This window comes from Rhinoderma darwinii, chromosome 8 (assembly GCF_050947455.1).
Source record: "Rhinoderma darwinii isolate aRhiDar2 chromosome 8, aRhiDar2.hap1, whole genome shotgun sequence".
NCBI lineage: Eukaryota > Metazoa > Chordata > Amphibia > Anura > Rhinodermatidae > Rhinoderma > Rhinoderma darwinii.
The window spans coordinates 32,343,047-32,366,257 of NC_134694.1; the positions used below are offsets into that span (position 1 = coordinate 32,343,047).

Below are 23,211 nucleotides of genomic sequence, written 5' to 3' on the forward strand. Positions count from 1 at the left end.
CAATCCTTTTAAGGAGCAATACATTTTATACAGTATGTGATGGAGGAGATCTGTGCAAAATTGGAGGCAGGCCGAGGTACAGTAGCAGGCTATGGGCACCGTAGTAGAGCTCCTTACTACACAGATCCGTGATATGGTCGTGTGCATAAGCCCTCAGCCCCTTATTATTGAGATTTGTTATGGAACTGATAACATACTGTAAATTATATTCTGAACTGAATTACAATAAAGGACTATCTGTGGATTTAATAAGAAAAAAAAATATCAGATGTGATACAACATGTAGGATTTTTAACAAAAATAATCATATGGTTTAAAATCAATGTTTTATGTTTTTTTACTATAGACGTGGAAGTGGATTATAGCTCCAATTATAATATACGTACTTGAAAGGGTTATGAGATTTTATCGATCACAGCAGAGAGTTGTTGTCATAAAGGTAGGTGAAACTGTATTTACTTTCTCTGCTTACATCATCTTAACAAATCTGCAAGTACCTGTACGTTCAAATCATGTTTGTTAGGCTGTTTCCACAATTCCTGTATCCTGTAGAAGCATGGACCATGCACGACCACCTCTCCTTTCATTCTCTACCTGGAAGACACGGCCACCTCACCATGCATTATGGGGGTCAAGGAAACCCTTTTCTTCAGATAGGTGAAGTCCCAGAGGTGAAACCCACACCTATCAGACTTTTATGGCATTGCCTAACTTGAGAGTACCCCTTTAAAGTTAATGTCAACCTTTGAATTCCATGCTGTTTTTAGGTTCAACATTTTCTGCGAATTCTTGTGCTCCGTTTCTCTGATCCAGAGTTTCAAATCCCCTGCAGAGACATTATGGGGGGAATTTATTAAAACTAGAGTTTTATACGACAGTATTAATGTGAAACACGCTGGAGTAAGATGCACCTGATTTATTAAGTTGCGCACGCCTCTTAACAAAATTAGGCACGTATCTGTCTGGCTGAAAGTCAAATCCAGCTATGAGCTGTTGTAGATTTGCGCTACAATTTACGCCAGTTTCAGGCCTTAATTCTAAGAAATTTGTTGGGCCACAGGTGACCCTGCCCCCTCCAGCTAAGCCTCATCCACTTTTCTATAGAAGCGGCGGAGGCAACATAAAAATCCAAAATGTCTGAAGTCTTTTTGCACAAAATTGCGAATACTCTACGTAGTATTCAATAAATTCCCCCTATTGAGTTAAATGATAATATTTTAGCTGCCTGAAGCCACCACTACGTGAGGCTTAGGCTACATTCACACGACAGTGAAAAATGGCCGTCTGACGGACGTTTTTGTAACGAACGTTTTTAGAACAATAAAGTTCTATGGGTGTATTCACACGGCCGTTTTTTTTAACGGCCCGTGAATACGGTCCGTCAAAAAATAGGACATGCCCAGACGGCTCCCATAGAAGTCAGTGGACCCGTTTTTACCGGCCACTTTTCAGGAAACAGTCCTTGTAACGGCCGGTAAAAACTGATCCTGGTCGAGGACTCCCCACACAGCACTACTTTGAGCGCTGAGCCCGGGGAAGCCCTTGACATTACTGTCCATGTAAGGACAGTGAAGTCAGGGCTTTCAACAATGAAATCCCTGGCCAGAGCATCGCAAGATCTCTGGCCGGGGACTCCTGTCTTGTAGATAGCAACCCCCCCCCCCCCAATCGCCTGTAGATAGCGCCACTGTAGCTCCCTGTAGGAGCGGAATCCCCGGCGGCCAGACCCCGCTCTGGCCGAATTCCACTCCTGGAGAAGCCCCTGGCGTCACTATCCAGATGTGGACAGTGACGTCAAGAGGAATCCCCGGCCCGCTCTGGCAGGAGGTTCCGCTCTCCTGACGTCACTGTCCAAATATGTCTTTGAGATCACGCTGTGCTGTGTGAGTAAATCCCACAGAAACTTTACATCCTGGCAGGAGGTGATGTCTATTCACTCTCAAGACACTTCGGTAAAGTTACTGTGGGAGCATGTGACAGCACAGCGTGATCTCGCGAGATCATGCTGTGCAGTGAAAGAAGCTGGGCTGGAATGAAGAGAAGTGTATGAAGCCGATTGGTCAGCGTCATACACTTCTCTTTACAACGCCCACTTGGTCAAAAGTTAAAAAATGCCCAGTTGGGCATTAATAAACTAATTAGCATAAATCGAAAATTGTTCATAACTTGCTCACAAATTATTGTTTTTCAAAACAAAATACCACTGTTGTTATCTACATTACAGCGCCTATCAGATTATGTAGCATTTATAATCTGGTGACAGAGCCTCTTTAAGTTCAATGTATAAACAGTATGCAGTAAGCTCCCTCTAGTGGTGTTGGCAAGCAGACAGAAATGTATACTTTAACTCTGCAAAAACATGCAGAAGATTTTCATTACCAGAAAAAACAGGACTTCAACCCTACAAAGATACATTAAGGAATTAAATTGGTTTTCCTTTACTTAATTTACTGTGCTGAGACCCAGTGGCAGGCTATAGGTATTTTCTATTGTCTCATGCCTCATTTTAATTGTTGGCACAATCACAACCTTGTAGAGAAGGGGTTATGTATTCCACTAAGAAAATTATACTGATGAATATTAAGTAAAACTTGTGCTTTGGAAAAAAATGCTTTGTAGTCTAAAGTAAGTTTCCTCTCTAAGGCCCTGTTCACATGGCAGAACTTTTGTGGCAGATTCCGCCGTATAATTCTGCCTCCCATTCATTTCAAATAGGAGTCGCACACTTCTTTGTCCTGCTAGCTTATTTTTTCAGCTAGCGGGGAAAAAGAAGCGTCCTGCTCTATCTTCGTGCAGATTCAGCCCGAACCTCCCATTGAAGTCAATGAGAGGAGAAATCTTCCTGCGGACGGCAGGAATAATTCTGCGGCGGAACCCGCCACGCACAATCCAGCGTGGAATCTGACCCTAAAGCTGGCTATGTACATTAGATAATCAGATGTTTATAGGGGCCCTCCGAAATGTTGTGGTAAAGATAGTGCTGTCTTGTTGGCTATTAACCTATCCCAGGTATCTTATTTGTATGTGTATGACCGGCTTAACTTTATATGATTTTACCTTCTTCTAGACTGTCAGTCACCCATCAAAGGTCCTTGAAATTCAAATGCAAAAAAGGGGATTCAAGATGGAAGTTGGTCAATACATCTTTATCAACTGTCCTTTGATCTCACGGTTGGAGTGGCACCCCTTTACTCTCACATCTGCCCCTGAAGAAGACATGTTTTCTGTGCACATTCGGTCAGCAGGGGACTGGACTGAAAACCTCATTAAGGATTTCCAAGAGAAAGCAGATAACCCACCACGGTGAGATTATTCTAGATAATATTTTATATCTGTAAGTACCTTTACGTCCAAAGCACGCTTGCTCGGCTGTTTCCATAACTCCCATGGAAGTAAATGGTGAGAGATGCCCATGTACATGCGCGGCCACCTCTACATTCATTCTCTGCTTGGATACGGCGGCCGCTTCACCATAAGTGATGGAACCCTTTCTCTCTATAGGTGCAGTCCCACAGGTCGAACCCACACCTATCAGACACTTATGGCATATCCTGCATTGAGAATGGAGTTGTAATATATCCCTTGGTTGAACTTGATGGACATATGTCTTTTTTTCAACCGTACTAACTATGTAGCACTTTATTTGTTAGGCTATATTCACTTCTGTGCTGGAGCTTCTGCTCAGAGCCTTTCTTGCAGATTCCATTAAATTTGATGGGAAATATAGCACTCCATGCAGCACTATTTTTCTCGTCAAAACGTTGGACACCTCGGCGGAACCTGACAGACCCAATGGGGTCTGTCCGCGCTGCGCATCCGTCGTGCCTCTGATCCGTCTCTGCCTAAATGGAAGCCACAACACAGATATGAACAGAAACCTTCATTAAGTATTTCTCCAGTCAACAATTTGTATTCTTTTTTTTTTTTTATCAGCCTTGAGGTAGACGGCCCATTTGGAACCGCAAGTGAGGATGTTTTTAAGTATGAGGTCAGCATGCTGGTTGGTGCTGGTATTGGTGTTACACCGTTTGCCTCAATCTTAAAATCTGTCTGGTACAAGTTTCAAAGTGAAGATCACCGCTTGAAAACAAAAAAGGTAATTTCTTCCTTATTTCCAGTTTACCTTGCATTTGTAATTGTTTATATTTACATTACATTTTCTCTGTTACTGAAATATTACAAAATATGACAGCTTAAATTTAGTATCCAGATTTTACCGATATATAGTAAAAATAGAATAATGTGAACATTATACCCACTAGGTTTGACAAACTAGACAAAATGAATTACTATGCTTGTTGTCATTCAGTAGGAACTTTCATGGTTTACATCCAGTCGATAAAATTCAGTCCATGGTCACGTGATGGACAAACACAGGTGCACGCTTGTTACATTTATTGCCTATTTACAAGTCGCGGTTGAGATGCGTTTAGAATCACATCGAAAAACCACATGCGTCGTTACGGTAATTTAATGTAATTTTTTATGCTGTTGCGCTTAAAAAAGCGACCACATTTTTGGATGCGGTTTTTCAATGCAATTCTAACCGCACCTCAACTGCAACGTGTGATTGGACCCCTACTTTGTCAAAGCCTTCTAACAATCCCAGCACCTGTGTGTTCATCAAGTGACCATAGTCAGAATTTAGAAAACAATGTATGTTTCTACTGAATGACAAAAAGCAGAGATCTTGAAAACCATGAGGAATCAATACAGAAAGTATATTAGAAAATGTTACAGCTTTTAATTGTACAAAAAATAACATTAATTAGGTGAAATTGGAATACGCTTTTAAGAGACAGGACAACACTGTGGCGATAAGGAATTGCTCAGACAACTAGTTTTGAAACAGAATGTAAGACCATAAATTTAGATCTAGGGGTCACCCTAAGAAGACCCTTCACAAGCTTATGCCAGGGCCAGGGCGACTGACCGCAAAAGCCTATTGATAACAAAACCTCAGTCTAACACATCTAAGGTTATTGGATATATCTGGACCTAAGATACGCACACAACAGAGGTCAACAGATTTCTATGTAGAGTTAGGTTCAGAATTATTTGGACAGTGACACAAGTTTTGGCATTTTAGCTGTTTACCAAAATATATTGAATATACAGTTATATAATCAATATGGGCTTAAAGTGCAGACTCTCAGCTTTAATTTGAGGGTATTCACATCCTAATTTGAGCAAGGGTTTATGAATTACAGCTCCTTAATATGTAGCTGCCTCTATTTCAAGGGACCAAAGGTAATTTGACAATTATCTCAAAAGCTATTTAATGGGCTGCATGGGCTATTCCCTCGTTAAGTCATCATCAATTAAGCAGGTAAAAGGTCGAGTTGATTCCAGGTGCGGCATTTGCATTTGGAAGCTGTTGCTGTGAACCCACAACATGAGGTCAAAGCAGCTCTCAATGCAAGTGAAACAGACCATCGTTAGGCTGATAAAAATGAAGAAATCCATCAGAGATAGCACAAATGTTAGCAGTGGCCAAATCAACAGTTTGGTACATTCTTGAAAAAAAAAAAAAAAAGCGCACTGGTGATCGCGTGAACTCCAAAAGGCCTGGACATCCACGGAAGACAACAGTGGTGTATGATCACAGAATCCTTTCCATGGTGAAAAAAAAACCTTCACAACATCTACCCAAGTGAAGAACGCTCTCCTGAAAGTAGGTGTATCAGTATCTATGATGATGTGACTGAAGACAGAAGCAGCCGGATGAATTCTGAAGTCTTCAGGGATATATTTTTTGCTCAGATTCAACCAAATGCAGCAGGTTGATTGGACGTCGCTTCACGGTACAGATGGACAATGACCCAAAACGCTGCGAAAGCAACCCAGGAGTTTTTTAAGGCAAAGAAGTGGAATATTCTGCAATTGCCAAGTCAATCACCAGATCTCAACCCGATCGAGCTGAATTTCACTGGCTTAAAGAGGCTCTGTCACCAGATTTTGCAACCCCTATCTGCTATTGCAGCAGATAGGCGCTGCAATGTAGATTACAGTAACGTTTTTATTTTTAAAAAACGAGCATTTTTGGCCAAGTTATGACCATTTTTGTAGTTATGCAAATGAGGCTTGCAAAAGTCCAAGTGGGTGTGTATTATGTGCGTACATCGGGGCGTTTTTAATACTTTTACTAGCTGGGCGCTCTGAAGAGAAGTATCATCCACTTCTCTTCAGAACGCCCAGCTTCTGCCAGATCACACTGTGATGTCACTCACAGGTCCTGCATCGTGTCAGACGAGCGAGGACACATCGGCACCAGAGGCTTCAGTTGATTCTGCAGCAGCATCGGCGTTAGCAGGTAAGTCAATGTAGCTACTTACCTGCAAACGCTGATGCTGCTGCAGAATCAACTGTAGCCTCTGGTGCCGATGTGTCCTCGCTCGTCTGACACGATGCAGGACCTGTGAGTGACGTCACAGCGTGATCTCTCGAGAACACGCTGTGTCTGTGCACTGCCAGAAGCTGGGCGTTCTGAAGAGAAGTGGATGATACTTAAAGTATTAAAAACGCCCCGATGTACGCACATAATACACGCCCACTTGGGCTTTTACTTTTAAACACACCCTCTTGAACTTTTGCAAGCCTCATTTGCATAACTACAAAAATGGTCATAACTTGGCCAAAAATGCTCGTTTTAAAAAAAATAAAAACGTTACTGTAATCTACATTGCAGCGCCGATCTGCTGCAATAGCAGATAGGGGTTGCAAAATCTGGTGACAGAGCCTCTTTAAGACAAAACTTGAGACAGAAGGACCAACAAACAAGCAACAACTTGAAGACATCTGTAGTAAAGGCCGGGCAAAGCATCACAAGGAGGAAACCCAGCGTTTGGTGATGTCCATGGGTTCCAGACTTCAGGCAGTCATTGCCTGCAAAGGATTCTCTTCAAAGTATTAAAAAAATCATTTTATTTATGGTAATGTCAATTTGTCCAATAACTTTTGAGCCCCTGAAATGAGGAGGCTGTGTAGAAAAATGGTTGCAATTCCTAAACATATTACAGGATGATTTTGTTCAACCCCTTGAATTAAACCTGAAAGTCTTCACTTCAATTGCAACTCAGTTGTTTCATTTCAAATCCAATGTGGTGGGACGCAGAGCCCAAATCATGAGGATTGTGTCACTGTCCAAATAATTCTGCACCTTACTGTAGATATTGGCCCATTTTTCGAGCTGAATCTGATTTTAAGCAGGTGCTAACTGAATTGCCTTCGCTAACCTATCGCCGGGGAGACAATTTACGTGAAATGCTTGTACATAGTCATTTTTCACATATCAAGGAGCAAAGTGACACTTGGCCGAGATGGATCCCCTATAACCTACACGAAGCTCTCATCCATATGGCAGACGTTCCTTTTGTCCATTCATGCCTAAAATTCAATCATTTAAAAATCCAATTGACAATTGACTTTACGAGGTGAGGCAGTTCATCAACTGCCAGTCTATTGGAGTTATATATGGTGCAGTTTGCACCCATCGTAAAACAATTCAACAACTTAAGGGACGTATCTTTTAAACATCTCAGTTCTATTAGCACACAGGCCGATACGCCTTTATCTAGACATGTCCGTTTTGTCTATGATCGGGATCTTAAAGAGGCTCTGTCACCAGATTTTGCAACCCCTATCTGCTATTGCAGCAGATAGGCGCTGCAATGTAGATCACAGTAACGTTTTTATTTTAAAAAAACGAGCATTTTTGGCCAAGTTATGACCATTTTTGTAGTTATGCAAATGAGGCTTGCAAAAGTCCAAGTGGGTGTGTTTAAAAGTACAAGTCCAAGTGGGTGTGTATTATGTGCGTACATCGGGGCGTTTTTAATACTTTCACTAGCTGGGCGCTCTGATGAGAAGTAACATCCTCTTCTCTTCAGAACGCCCAGCTTGTGACAGTGCAGATCTGTGACGTCACTCACAGGTCCTGCATCGTGACGGCCACATCGGCACCAGAGGCTACAGCTGATTCTGCAGCAGCATCAGCGTTTGCAGGTAAGTCGATCTTACCTGCAAACGCTGATGCTGCTGCAGAATCAACTGTAGCCTCTGCTGCCGATGTGGCCGTCACGATGCAGGACCTGTGAGTGACGTCACAGATCTGCACTGTCACAAGCTGGGCGTTCTGAAGAGAAGAGGATGTTACTTCTCATCAGAGCGCCCAGCTAGTGAAAGTATTAAAAACGCCCCGATGTACGCACATAATACACACCCACTTGGACTTGTACTTTTAAACACACCCACTTGGACTTTTGCAAGCCTCATTTGCATAATTACAAAAATGGTCATAACTTGGCCAAAAATGCTCGTTTTTTAAAAATAAAAACGTTACTGTAATCTACATTGCAGCGCCTATCTGCTGCAATAGCAGATAGGGGTTGCAAAATCTGGTGACAGAGCCTCTTTAAGTCCATAAATTTTGGGGGCTTTTCTCAGGTTAAATTAGTCCCTAGGCGTGGTGACCTGAACAAAAAACGACTACAGGAGGAGGCTCGCTGGATACATCATGTGATTTGTCTAAGTCCGAATGGTCTAAATGAGGGCTATACCTTCTCATCCTTCATCTGATACCTCCCATTGTCACTCTTGTTTACTACAAATAGTTATATTTTTCACATGGTGACTTAGTGTACCGATCATTATGATATGCTGATAAAGAATTCGCTTGCCTCTCAAACGGATTGTATTATTTTATCACTGCTCGTAGCCAATTCTAAATATCAGCCATTCATATTTACTTGGTTCTTCCCATACCTGTCATTTGTCCTGTGGTGTTGTTGCAGCGGAGTTTGCTCAACAGATTACAGCTGAGCGCAGGAAGTCCCATCAGTGTTCTCAGCTTATGTTTAGGGGATCCTTCTAACAGAAAGGGATTCCCAAAAGTGGACACCCCTTTAAATAAACTGCATAAGTCTATATCTCAGGGGTCAGCAAATTTCTGCACTCCAGATTTTGTGCTACTACAACTCCCAGCATGCACTGACAGCCAAAGGCTTTCTTATTCTAAATAAAAGCGGTCAGCGCATGCTGGGAATTGTAGTTTCGCAGCAGCTGGAGTGCTGAAGGTTGTTAACCCTTGCTACATTTAGATATTTAGTCAAAGCTTTCGTTATATTAATAGGTAAAATGTTTGATTGCAACGAGAGAAGCAGGGTATCAATAATATCTAACTAAAAGGTTGTATATAACTAAAGTAACTAAAAGGCAGTACATAACACGGCAGCTTTTATAATGCACCATTGCTATGTGGCTTTTAAGGATGTAGAGTAGAGTAATAAACCTGCCATTATTTGACAAAATAAGAAAGTGACGATTTCAACTTTACATTTGCAGATTTACTTCTACTGGATCTGTCGGGAAACTGGGGCTTTCGCCTGGTTTGCTGACCTTCTGCGCTCTCTGGAACAGGAGATGATTAGCTCCGGAAAAGATGGATTTCTTAATTACCGACTTTTTTTGACCAGCTGGGACAGCAGCATAGTATGTATTTTCAATCCCACGCCTAAACTTTTGGACAGTACGGTGTATGTGTATATGTATATATGTGTGTATGTATGTATATGTATATGTATATATATATATATATATATATATATACACAGTGAAGGAAATAAGTATTTGATCCCTTGCTGATTTTGTAAGTTTGCCCACTGTCAAAGACATGAACAGTCTAGAATTTTTAGGCTAGGTTAATTTTACCAGTGAGAGATAGATTATATTAAAAAAAAAGAAAATCACATTGTCAAAATTATATATATTTATTTGCATTGTGCACAGAGAAATAAGTATTTGATCCGTTTGGCAAACAAGACTTAATACTTGGTGGCAAAACCCTTGTTGGTAAGCACGGCAGTCAGACGTTTTTTGTAGTTGATGATGAGGTTTGCACAAATGTTAGATGGAATTTTGGCCCACTCCTCTTTGCAGATCATCTGTAAATCATTAAGATTTCGAGGCTGTCGCTTAGCAACTCGGATCTTCAGCTCCCTCCATAAGTTTTTGATGGGATTAAAGTCTAGAGACTGGCTAGGCCACTCCATGACCTTAATGTACTTCTTTTTGAGCCACTCCTTTGTTTCCTTGGCTGTATGTTTCGGGTCATTGTCGTGCTGGAAGATCCAGCCATGAGCCATTTTTAATGTCCTGGTGGAGGGAAGGAGGTTGTCACTCAGGTTTTGACGATACATGGCTCCATCCATTCTCCCATTGATACAGTGAAGTAGTCCTGTGCCCTTAGCAGAGAAACACCCCCAAAACATAATGTTTCCACCTCCATGCTTCACAGTGGGGACGGTGTTCTTTGGGTCATAGGCAGCATTTCTCTTCCTCCAAACACGGCGAGTTGAGTTAATGCCAAAGAGCTCAATTTTAGTCTCATCTGACCACAGCACCTTCTCCCAATCACTCTCAGAATCATCCAGATGTTCATTTACAAACTTCAGAAGGGCCTGTACATGTGCCTTCTTGAGCAGGGGGACCTTCCGGGCACTGCAGGATTTTAATCCATTACGGCGTAATGTGTTACCAATGGTTTTCTTGGTGACTGTGGTCCCAGCTGCCTTGAGATCATTAACAAGTTCCCTCCGTGTAGTTTTCGACTGAGCTCTCACCTTCCTCAGGATCAAGGATACCCCACGAGGTGAGATTTTGCATGGAGCCCCAGATCAATGTCGATTGACAGTCATTTTGTATGTCTTCCATTTTCTTACTATTGCACCAACAGTTGTCTCCTTCTCACCAGCGTCTTACTTATGGTTTTGTAGCCCATTCCAGCCTTGTGCAGGTCTATGATCCTGTCCCTGACATCCTTAGAAAGCTCTTTGGTCTTGCCCATGTTGTAGAGGTTAGAGTAAGGGTATGTTCACACGCTGAGCCAAAAACGTCTGAAAATACGGAGCTGTTTTCAAGGGAAAACAGCACCTGATTTTCAGACGTTTTTTGAGCAACTCACGTTTTTCGCTGTGTTTTTCGCACCGTTTTTTTGGCCATTTTTGGAGCTGTTTTCAATAGAGTCTATGAGAAAACGGCTCCAAAAACGTCCCAAGAAGTGTCCTGCACTTCTTTTGACGAAGCTGTAATTTTACGCTGTCAAACGACGATGCGTAAATTACAGGTCGTCGGCACAGTACGTCGGCAAACCCATTCAAATGAATTGGCAGATGTTTGCCGACGTATTGGAGCCGTATTTTCAGGCGTAAATCCAGGCATAATACGCCTCGTTTACGCCTGAAAATAGGTCGTGTGAACCCAGCCTCAGACTGATTAATTGAGTCTGAGGACAGGAGTCTTTTATACAGGTGACCATGTAAGACAGCTGTCTTTAATGCAGGCACCAAGTTGATAACTGGTCTGGAGGAGGCTGAACTCTTAATGGTTGGTAGGGGATCAAATACTTATTTCTCTGTGCACAATGCAAATAAATATATCTAATTTTGACTCTGTGATTTTCAGTTTTTTTTTTAATATAATCTATCTCTCACTGGTAAAATTAACCTAGCCTAAAAATTCTAGACTGTTCATGTCTTTGACAGTGGGCAAACTTACAAAATCAGCAGGGGATCAAATACTTATTTCCTTCACTATATATATATACACAATAGAAAGCAGCACTGCTCTAGTTGATGGGTGCAGATAAATCCTCCAAGGCTCAGGCTATTAGTCCATAGGTCCAAAAAGCAAAAAAAAAAAAGAGGCAGCACTCCAGATTGTGAATAAAAAAGCAATGGGATATTTCTCAATCTCAAAAAAAATATGAACCTACAAAATTGTAAAGCAAATTATAAAGCTTTTAGCCTATGGCTCAAATTCGATATTTGGTGACTTGTTAGGCTTGTTCACATGTAGCGTAAATACTGCAGATTTTCCACAATGGATTTTGTTGTAGGAAATCCACAGCATAATGCAGGAACAGCAAAGTGGATGAGGGTATATTGGGACCTTTTATCAGTATATTATTTATACCCCAAAATGGGGCCAATAAAGGAAGTTCTTATATGACTACATTGACAATTTTTTTTAAAAAAAGTATGGTTCATGGAATGAAGCGACACAAAAATTAATTTTTCTCTTAAAAAAAAAAAACATGCTTTTTTTTATGCATAGGTAGCAAAACATGAAAAATATATATTTGTTATCACCACAATCATAATGACCAATAGAATAACGTTGACGTTATTTATACCACACCGCAAATGGCGTTAAAAAAACAATGGTGGAATTGCTCTTTTATTCCCATTCCCTCTAAAATAATTTGAAAGTTATTAAATTAATTATACTCACCCCAAAATGGTTCAATTGAAAAATACAACTTGTCCCGCTATAAACAAGCCCTCATACAGCGACGTCGATGGGAAAATAAAAAATGTATGGCTCTTGGAATACGGCAATGAAAAAATAAAAAAAACTCTTGGCCGTTAAGTGCCAAAATAGGCGGGTCCTTAAGGGGTTAAGCATTGCCAACAGTATGTGGCTTATATTTTTTTTTTACATATACAAATAATATACTTATTGGTGATTTATACTATAATAGTGAAAACTTCCATCTTTTTCTATTAATAATCATGAAATACCATATTGTACATGGAGCCTCCATATTGGGTACCAAATACCACTGATGTTAGATCTGAATTGTGATAGCACTGAGGCCTCCGATGTGCTCATTGAGCTTTGTTCACATTAGGTGAATTGCATGTACAGTGAAGGAAATAAGTATTTGATCCCTTGCTGATTTTGTAAGTTTGCCCACTGTCAAAGTCATGAACAGTCTAGAATATTTAGGCTAGGTTAATTTTACCAGTGAGAGATAGATTATATTTAAAAAAACAAACAGAAAATCACATTGTCAAAATTATATATATTTATTTGCATTGTGCACAGAGAAATAAGTATTTGATCCCCTACCAACCATTAAGAGTTCAGCCTCCTCCAGACCAGTTACACGCTCCAAATCAACTTGGTGCCTGCATTAAAGACAGCTGTCTTACATGGTCACCTGTATAAAAGACTCCTGTCCACAGACTCAATTAATCAGTCTGACTCTAACCTCTACAACATGGGCAAGACCAAAGAGCTTTCTAAGGATGTCAGGGACAAGATCATACAAAACCATAAGTAAGACGCTGGGTGAGAAGGAGACAACTGTTGGTGCAATAGTAAGAAAATGGAAGACATACAAAATGACTTTCAATCGACATCGATCTGGGGCTCCATGCAAAATCTCACCTCGTGGGGTATCCTTGATCCTGAGGAAGGTGAGAGCTCAGCCGAAAACTACACGGGGTGAACTTGTTAATGATCTCAAGGCAGCTGGGACCACAGTCACCAAGAAAACCATTGGTAACACATTACGCCGTAATGGATTAAAATCCTGCAGTGCCCGCAAGGTCCCCCTGCTCAAGAAGGCACATGTACAGGCACGTCTGAAGTTTGCAAATGAACATCTGGATGATTCTGAGAGTGATTGGGAGAAGGTGCTGTGGTCAGATGAGACTAAAATTGAGCTCTTTGGCATTAACTCAACTCGCCGTGTTTGGAGGAAGAGAAATGCTGCCTATGACCCAAAGAACACCGTCCCCACTGTCAAGCATGGAGGTGGAAACATTATGTTTTGGGGGTGTTTCTCTGCTAAGGGCACAGGACTACTTCACCGCATCAATGGGAGAATGGATGGAGCCATGTACCGTCAAATCCTGAGTGACACCTCCTTCCCTCCACCAGGACATAAAAAATGGCTCGTGGCTGGGTCTTCCAGCACGACAATGACCCGAAACATACAGCCAAGGCAACAAAGGAGTGGCTCAAAAAGAAGCACATTAAGGTCATGGAGTGGCCTAGCCAGTCTCCAGACTTTAATCCCATCAAAAACTTATGGAGGGAGCTGAAGATCTGAGTTGCCAAGCGACAGCCTCGAAATCTTAATGATTTACAGATGATCTGCAAAGAGGAGTGGGCCAAAATTCCATCTAACATGTGTGCAAACCTCATCATCAACTACAAAAAAAGTCTGACTGCTGTGCTTGCCAACAAGGGTTTTGCCACCAAGTATTAAGTCTTGTTTGCCAAAGGGATCAAATACTTATTTCTCTGTGCACAATGCAAATAAATATATATAATTTTGACAATGTGATTTTCAGTTTTTTTTTTTTATATAATCTATCTCTCACTGGTAAAATTAACCTAGCCTAAAAATTCTAGACTGTTCATGTCTTTGACAGTGAGCAAACTTACAAAATCAGCAAGGAATCAAATACTTATTTCCTTCACTGTATATGCTTTGCCGTTGCGTATTCAGTGTCTTACCTGTTATCTTAGATCATGAATAATATATCATGCTTTCCTCCCCAGGCTGGACATGCCATTATTAACTTTGATGATACAACTGATGCGGTTACAGGATTAAAGCAAAAGACCACTTATGGCCGACCCCTCTGGGAGCATGAGTTTTCAAGGGTAGCAGAGACACATCCCAGGTTTGTCAAGCAAAGTGAAATCGATTTAATGAAGTTAATGAAATAATGTATTGTCACATATGTTTTTGAAGTTTAGCTCTAATTTTACATCTGTTTTAAACATTTCACCCACAGCAGCAATTTTTTATTGTATTGAATTAAAGGGGTTTTCCGAGAAAGCATATTGATAACCTATTATTAGGATACGCTCGTTCCTCTGCTGATCGTATAGTTTTAAAATTAAAAAATACTATCATTGTCGGCAGCACATCTCCCTGGATGCTGCCAACGTGATAATGTATGGGGACGAGCGATCGTAGAAACAAGCACTCATCCCCATAGTGGCTCCTTGTGAAGTAGCAAACGAGCGCCGATCAATGAACTGTCACATTGATCGGCGCTCGTTTACCTGTAAGAGGACCTTTACTATCCTGCCTTATCTAGGCCTCCAGTAGTACAATGCAGCCATCTTTAAGGCTGTGTTCACATCGGCGTTCCTTTCCGCTTAGGGGTTCCGTCTGAGGTTTCCGTCGGGTTAACACCTCATCGGAAAGGCAAACTTAAACCTTCGCTTCCGTTTCCCTTACCTTTGAACTCAAGGGTGACGGAAACCTAGCTAATGGTTTCCATTTGTCACCGTTGTAACAGGGTTCCGTCGTTTTGACGGAATCAATAGCGCAGTCGAACATATAAAGTTTTCTTTATATGGATAGTAAAAAAAAACGCCACCACTGATTTATTTATTTTTTTCAAATATCTTTTTAATAAAAATGATATGTAGGGTTTTTCATTTCCTTAAAGTTATGTGTGGTATAGCAAAAATGATATTTTCACTGTAGGCAAAATATAAAGATCGTGCATTTGTATCCAGATATGATATTTATTTGTATTTTACAGGTCTACTGTGGGTGTTTTTCTTTGTGGTCCTCAAGCACTTGGTAAGACCCTACAACAATGCTGCCATCAGTACTCCAGTTTGGACCCCAGAAAAGTGCAGTTCTACTTAAATAAAGAGAATTTCTGAAGTACAACATTATGGACTTACATTTACCTAGACGGTGAAATGTTCAATTCATGGCAGTGTCCTCATATCAAGGAAAAAACTGCATTTATCATTGCTATAATGAAGCTTGCAAAATGACTTTATTGTTAGGTAATGGTATTCATCAGAGTGATTGTCACAAAGTATGTGATTGGAAATGTTTCCTGTGAAACGAAAGATAGTTTCTACTGATGAACGTTGTTTCTTATAGAAGCGTATAAAAAAATATTTCTAGGATGACAGGAATTATAAAAGGACTACAATTTTGGTGCTATGGTCCCGTTATCCTATTTCATGGCTGGGGAGATTGTCTGCTATTTGTATGACTATTCTCCCTAAACTGCTTTATTTATTCAGTATTTGCCAGTGCCCGATCCTAGACGTGCTCTATTACATTCCCAGGGCATAATTGATCAATTTATCTGGGCCGGTTTCAGACCCAGAGTCCGCCGACAGAATTGATATCATTCCCCACTCTGGGGTCCTGGAACGGCTAAGTTTAAAATTCTATCGTCTTGCTGCGCAATTTTCTCAGCTAGCATTGGGTGGAACGATAACCCACATTACACAAGGTGGGCATTGTTTGAATTTATTTTTGTCTCACTTTTCCTTACGGACCTTAATGTGGCCCCCTCCCATCTCGGCGCACACCTACATTTGGTTGGTAATAAAGTGGTTACACGTTCCCTGAGACTTTGACAAACTCATAGACATAATTTTATGCTGAGGAGAGATCCCGCTTCCCTGCAATATCTTTTTAATAACCCGGATTTTCCCCAGGTCAAGCTCCCACTCCCTTTCAATGGTGGCTGGATCACCTCCTTTCTGCTATCTTACGTCGTACTCTAAATTGACAACTAAAGTCTTTCTCCAGTAGGGAACACTTTAGATATACGCAGATACGTCACTTCATTTCAAAATTCTTTAAAATCACTTCTGGGACTCAATTCCACATTTGAGAATAGTTGTAGATTAGACCCTAAAATGAAAAGCATGATTTCTCAACATTACTCCCAATTTAGGAACCTGAGCTGTACCGGTTCTCCATCCTATGTAGCGACGTGGGAGAAGGAATATGGCCCAATCCCTACTTCGCAGCAGATTTGGGAGAATGTCCACACTTCTGCCCACTCATATAATATTAAAGAAACTTCACACAAACTTTATAGATTTCAGGTTTTGAACGTATTATTGTGACCTTAGAAGAAAACCTCCGCAGTATGAGGATATTTAGTCACAACTACGGGACTCCTGTTTCTGAGTGTGCCCCTTGAGTGAGAGGTGCTAGCTGACATGGAGATTCTCTGGTTTTCGGCTCTCTTGCTTAGTCACCCATGACCAAGTGTAGTCTTTAAATTTTGTTGTTAAATGTTTTCTCATTTCCTCTCCCTTCCCCTTTTTCCCCCCTATTTTTATTTTTTTCTTATTATCTTATCCTCTCCCTGTTTTTGACTTTGACACGCTGTGGCACTGCGTTGCCCTACTTGACTGTATGCCAAACGTTTTTATTTGTGGTTTCTTTTTTTTTTTCTGTGCATCCTGCTTTATTCTTCTGTTATTTTGGAGATTATGGAAAATTAATAAACTGATGTTTAAATAAAAGACTACAATTTTTTTGGGTGGTATCCTATTCCTTCCATTCTCTTTGCATAGACTTTAACAGCATGTCACCTTGAATATATGGACAAAACCTATGTGGCCTCACTGCGTTCTCAGTTGAGGGGTGTAAATGTATGCACAGGTGCCCAGCTAAAGGTTCATTCGCCTGGGTGCAAAAGTTCTTCTTATGCTCCCATACTTCTCATCAGCTGCATCGCTGGGTCTCTTGAGTGTCCCATTGATGAAGCACTAGCAGCCAGGGACGTTGCTAAGGTCTTAAAGCGTCAGGCCGAAGACATTGCCCCCCCAAAATAAATATATATACATTGAAGATAGCATGTTTTTAAGACTACGACCGCTATAGCTCCGCCACTGGATAGGATTAGATACAGCGGCTCAGAAAACAGTATCACACATGATAGGCTTAGATACAGCAGTCCAGCAGACTGTATCACACATGATAGGCTTAGATAGATGGGCCAGCACAGAGTATCACACATAATAGACTTAGATACAGCGCCCCTTCAGACAGTGTCACGTGAAAGGTTTAGATACAGGGCTCAGTAGACAGTAACACGCACACGCGCGCACACACACACACACACTATGATTAGACGCAGGGCCCACCGGACAGTATCACACACAGGGGCGGATTACAATGAGGGCAATATGGGCAAGTGCCCGGGGCCCGAGGCTGGAAGGGGGCCCAGTTCGCCCCGGTTCTCCCTTACCGGCTGTTAAAATTACAGCCGGTTCAGAGAACCGGAGTGAAGCGGGACCGCTCACCCAACCAGTGGCTATACACTATACTACGCACTACACAATAAAAAAGTTACTATAGTAACGGGAGCCACGGCCCGTTATTATAGTAACTACAATACTTACCTTACTGTTTCCGGAGCGCAGCGCATGACGTCACCACCATCCTGAGTTAGGACATCCGCCGCGGCTGAAGAGCAGGGTAAGTTTGATACCCCTTCTGCTTGAAGCTGATGGCTTGGGGTCCGACTCCCAGGACCCCCGCCAATCACCTGTTTTGAAGGGGACGCAGTGTTCGTACGAGAGCTGGTGCTTCCCCTTCATTCTGGTCACTTGCTCACACTGAATCCGTGTGGGCGATTCACAGTGTGAGCGAGTAAGTGAAATAAAGGGGAAGCAACTCTCGTAAGAGTGCTGCGGCCCCTTCAAAACAGGTGATTGGGGGGTCTCGGGAGACGGACCCCAAGCCATCAGCTATTGATGGCCTATCCTGAGGATAGGCCATCAATGTTTAGGGACTGCACAACCCCTTTAAGTCTAGAGGGCCCATGCAGGCTTAGAGGGCCCATGAGACAGGATCACAGATTGTGTGATGCTGGGCCCTGTATCTAAGCCAATCACATGGTAGGCTTAGATACAAGGCCCATGTGTGATCCTGTCTGTTGGGCCCTGTATCTAAGCATCTTACATAAGCACATGGTAGGCTTAGATACAAGGCCCATGTGTGATCGATCCTGTCTGCTGGGCCCTGTATCTAAGCATCTTACACAAGCACATGGTAGGCTTAGATACATGGCCCATGTGTGATCCTGTCTGATGGGCCCTGTATATAAGCCTACCCCACGTGTTACTAATCGTTTTTTGTGTGCTTTCTTACAGGTTCGGCCGTTGGACTACGTCGGATTCCAGGACTACTTCGATGACGGCGTTTCTATTATCAATAAAATGGTTAATGAGTGTTGTCTGGGTGGTTTTTATTTCAATAAAATATTTTTTCTATGTCTTTGTTTGTTTTTTAAACTTTATTATTACCGCCTTAGTAATGGACGCCGGCTGATTGACAGCGTCCATTACTAAGGCGAGGCTTAGTGTTAGCCGGTACAGAGGCTAACACTAACCCCCATTATTACCCCGGTACCCACCGCCACCAGGGGTGCTGGGAAGAGCCGGGTACGATCCAGTACCTGACCATCTGTAGTGATGGTCGGGCAATGGGGCGGCTGCAAGCTGGTATTATTAGGCTGGGAAAGGCCAAAAACTGTGGCCCTTCCCCCCTGGTGATGGTAACCTGCTGCTGCTTTCTTGTATCTGGCTGGTTATGAAAAATGGGGGAAACCCCGCCAGATACAACAGCAGCAGCCGCCTAGCATTACAAAGGGGGGGGGGGGGGGGTTTGGGTCGCTGTTTTTGGCCTATCCACATACCCTAGACTTGCCCTTGGAACCTCTCTGGAACAGGAGTGCACCAGCACAGACAGAGGACGCGTCCACCTCCAACGAGAACTGTAGGGAAACGTCTGGATGATGGCACTCTTCAGGTTATTGAATGCGGACTCTGCCTCAGGAGTCCCCACCTTGACGTTCATGCCCTTCTTGGTGAGGTTAGAGATAGGAGATGTTAGTGAAGAGAAGTTTGGGATGAACTGTCTGTAAAAATTGGCGAATCCCAGAAAGCGCTGTATGGCCCTCAAGCCTTGAGGACGTGGCCATTCCAGGACGGACTTTACCTTTTCAGGATCCATCTTGAGGCCTCTATTCGAAATGATGTAGCCCAGGAAGGTTAGAGCATCTCTCTCAAATACGCACTTCTCCAATTTGGCGTACAGTTGATTCTCCCTTAATCGCAGCAAGACTTGACGGACATGTTTCCGATGCGTCATAGGATCTGGAGAAAAAAATTAAGATGTCATCAAGATAGACTACCACACAAACATAAAGGAGGTCACGGAAAATGTAATTCACAAACTCCTGGAAGACCGCGGTAGCATTACACAGGCCGAAGGGCATTACTAGATATTCATGGTGTCCGTCCTGGGTTTTAAATGCCGTCTTCCGTTCGTCACCCTGGCGAATCCGGATTAGGTTGTAAGCCCCCCGCAGGTCTAATTTGGAAAAGATCTTGGCACCACGTATACGGTCAAATAATTCTGAGATCAATGGCAATGGATACTTATTTTTCAACTTGATCTGGTTGAGACCCCGGTAGTCTATACAGGGACGAAGAGAACGATCCTTCTTTTTGACGAAGAAGAACCCGGCTCCTGCCGGGGAGGAAGACTTGCGTATGAAACCGCGCTCCAAGTTCTCCCTAACATAGGCGGACATAGACAGAGTCTCTGGCAGAGAGAGAGGATATACCCTGCCACGGGGAAGGGAAGCACCAGGAACCAGCTCGATAGGACAGTCATACGACTGATGTGGCGGCAGTGTCTCCGCCTCTTTCTTGCTGAAGACGTCCGCAAATGAAGCAAAATGACTCAGCAATCCTGCCAGTGACTGAGGCTGAGCCAAACAAATCTGTCCCAGGCAACGATTGTGACACTCGGGGCCCCACTGGAGAACCTCTCCAGAGTTCCAGTCCAGGACTGGGGCATGCAATCGGAGCCAAGGCAGGCCCAGCAACACAGGATCAACGGCACTGGGTAGGACATAGAACGACAGCAGTTCGGAGTGGAGGGCCCCTACTTGGAACCTCAGTGGTTTGGTCAGAGCAACAACTGGGTTAGGCAGGGGTAGACCATCTACAGAAGTAATTGTCAATGGGCTCTCCATAGGGGTGGTAGGCAACTGAAGAAGGTCCACCAGGTCTCTAAGGATGAAATTAGCCGCGGATCTCGAATCCAGATACGCAGAGACCTGATGCATTCTCTTGCCGGACACTATGGTCGCTGGTATGGACAATTTGGATGAAAGTCCTTTTTTCACTCCTAGCAACCCTAGGCTTTGGGGCTTTAGGGGACACAGGCGCACAAAATGGCCACCGAGGCCGCAATAGAGACAAAGTCCCGAAGTGCATCTGCGTTGTCTCTCCTGGGTGGATAGCTTACCGCGGTCCATCATCACAGATTCCTTAGAAGGATCGACATCTGAGGACAGCAGGGGTTGCTGCAAAGTATCTCCCAGACTAGGAGGGTCTCCCTCCCAACGAACCTCTTGGAGGCGTTCTCGGATCCGTATGTCAATCCGGGTGGACAGAAGGATGAGGTCATCCAGGGTAGATGGCAGGTCTCGAGCGGCAAGTTTGTCCTTAATCCTAGGGGACAGTCCATTCCAGAATGCCGCCACCAGAGCCTCATTGTTCCACAATAGTTCTCCTGCCAGGGTGCGGAAGTGGATGGCGTACTCACTCATGGAGGTGTCTCCTTGGCGTAGTTTAATCAAGGCAGCCGCTGCAGATGAGGCCCGTCCAGGCTCCTCAAATACCATGCAAAAAGTCTGGAGAAAGGCTTGGAAGTCACGGGTCTCAGGTCCTTGTCTCTCCCAGATAGGGTTCGCCAATGCAAGAGCCTTACCGGTGAGGAGAGAAATGATGAATGCAACCCTGGCGCCGTCCGATGAAAATGTCCTGGAACACAGGCTGAAATGAATCTGGCACTGGTTCAAAAATCCACGACAGGAACCTGCGTCACCATCATAGCGGTCCGGAAGTCGCAAAGAAAAACGCGGGTCAACACTGCCAGGAGGTGTAGTCTGAGGATCAACACTGCCAGTAGGTATAGTAGGAGGAACGGCAGCTCTTGCTTCCTGCTGACGAACGAGAGCGTTCACAGCTTGGAGGTGTTGGTCCTGTTGAGACTGGAGATCCAGCAAATCCGCCCGCATCTCTTGTGACGTCGTCATGGTCTTGGATTGACCAGCGGGGTCCATGGCCTGAGCTTACTGTCGCGAAGGGTTCATGGACCCACTGGGCCGTACCGTCTAGGCGGTATGGCAGCTGGCCAACAGGACGCAGGTCAAAGTCTATAGTTCGTATAGGGTACCTGTGGCAGCTCGGACAGTAGCGAGGCAGGCTAGGCAGAAACTTGGCAGCAGGTGGACGTCAGGTGTGGAGAGGCAGGTCAGGCGTGGAATATAGCACAGCACGGCTACAGCAAGCACGACACTAGTTTCAGGATACAGGAACAGGAAACAGGAACAGGAAACCACTGGGAGCAGGAAACACTAGGGGGCCATTTGCAAGACAGACTAGTGATACAACAACAAACCTCAGGCATAGAACTAGGGGGCTGGACTCCTCTTAAAGTCCAGAGTACTCACAGGTCAAAGGTCAGGAACGAGGTCCGGTGCGCGCGCTGCTCCTTTAAGAGCAGGCACGAGCGTGCGCGCGCACCCTACGGGATCCAGCATTGGTGAGTAGACGCGAGCGCTGGCTTCTCCTGAGGAGGAGGCTGGGGCCAGCACTTGCTGACTCGTGGCTGCGGCTGTCAGGGGAGGAACGGAGCTGACAGCCCGCAGCCACGGACATGACAATCGGCATCTGAGGACAGCAGGGGTTGCTGCTACGTAGGGACCAGACTAGGAAGGGCTCCCTCCCGTTGAACCTCTTGGAGGCGATCACGGATCCGTATATCAATCCGGGCAGACAGAAGGATGAGGTCATCCAGAGTAGACGGCAGATCCCGGACGGCAAGTTCGTCTTTAATTCTGGAAGATAGTCCGTGCCAGAATGCAGCCAACAGAGCCTCATTGTTCCATGCGAGCTCTCCCGCCAGGGTGCGGAAGTGGATGGCGTACTCACTCACGGAGGTGTCTCCTTGGTGCAGGTCAATCAAAGAAGCTGCTGCAGATGAGACCCGTCCAGGCTCCTCAAACACCATGCGAAAAGTCCGAAGGAAGGCAGGGAAGTCACGGGTCTCTGGTCCTTGTCTCTCCCAGATGGGGTTCGCCCATCAAGGGCCTTTCAGGTGAGGAGAGAAATGATGAAAGCGACCCTGGCACCATCAGACGAAAATGCCCTAGCATACAAGCTGAAGTGGATCTGGCATTGATTAAGAAAACCACGACAGGTACTTGCTTCTCCATCATAGCGGTCAGTAAGTGGCAAAGAAACACTTGGGTCAATACTGCCAAGAGGTGTAGACTGAGGATCCACATTGCCAGGAGGTGTAGTAGGAGGAATGGCAGCTTGTGTCTCCTGCCGACATGCAAGAATGTTCAACGCCTGGAGGAGTCGTCCTGTCGGGACCGGAGGTCCAGCATATCCGCTCGCATCTCCTGTGTCGTCGTCATAGTTTTGAAGGCAGCTGGCCAACAGGGCGCAGGTCAGAGTCTATAGGATATAGGGTACCTGTGGCAGCACGGACAGTAGCTTGGCGGGAACTAGGCAGCGGGTGGACATCAGGCGTGGAGAAGCAGA

At 43.9% G+C, this 23,211-nt stretch overlaps 1 protein-coding gene across 1 annotated transcript in view; it reads left to right on the top strand.

The window, feature by feature from the left end:
• NOX1 (NADPH oxidase 1) overlaps positions 1-17,074 on the top strand; it is a 45,667-nt gene extending 28,593 nt beyond the window's left edge. Inside the window, exons 8-13 of the mRNA XM_075836621.1 lie at positions 347-439; positions 3,068-3,303; positions 3,934-4,096; positions 9,343-9,489; positions 14,353-14,477; positions 15,354-17,074. Coding sequence (XP_075692736.1) covers positions 347-439; positions 3,068-3,303; positions 3,934-4,096; positions 9,343-9,489; positions 14,353-14,477; positions 15,354-15,480 — 891 coding nt within the window. The 3' untranslated portion in view covers positions 15,481-17,074. The remainder of the gene's footprint in view (positions 1-346; positions 440-3,067; positions 3,304-3,933; positions 4,097-9,342; positions 9,490-14,352; positions 14,478-15,353) is intronic.
• The last annotated feature ends 6,137 nt before the right edge of the window (positions 17,075-23,211 follow it).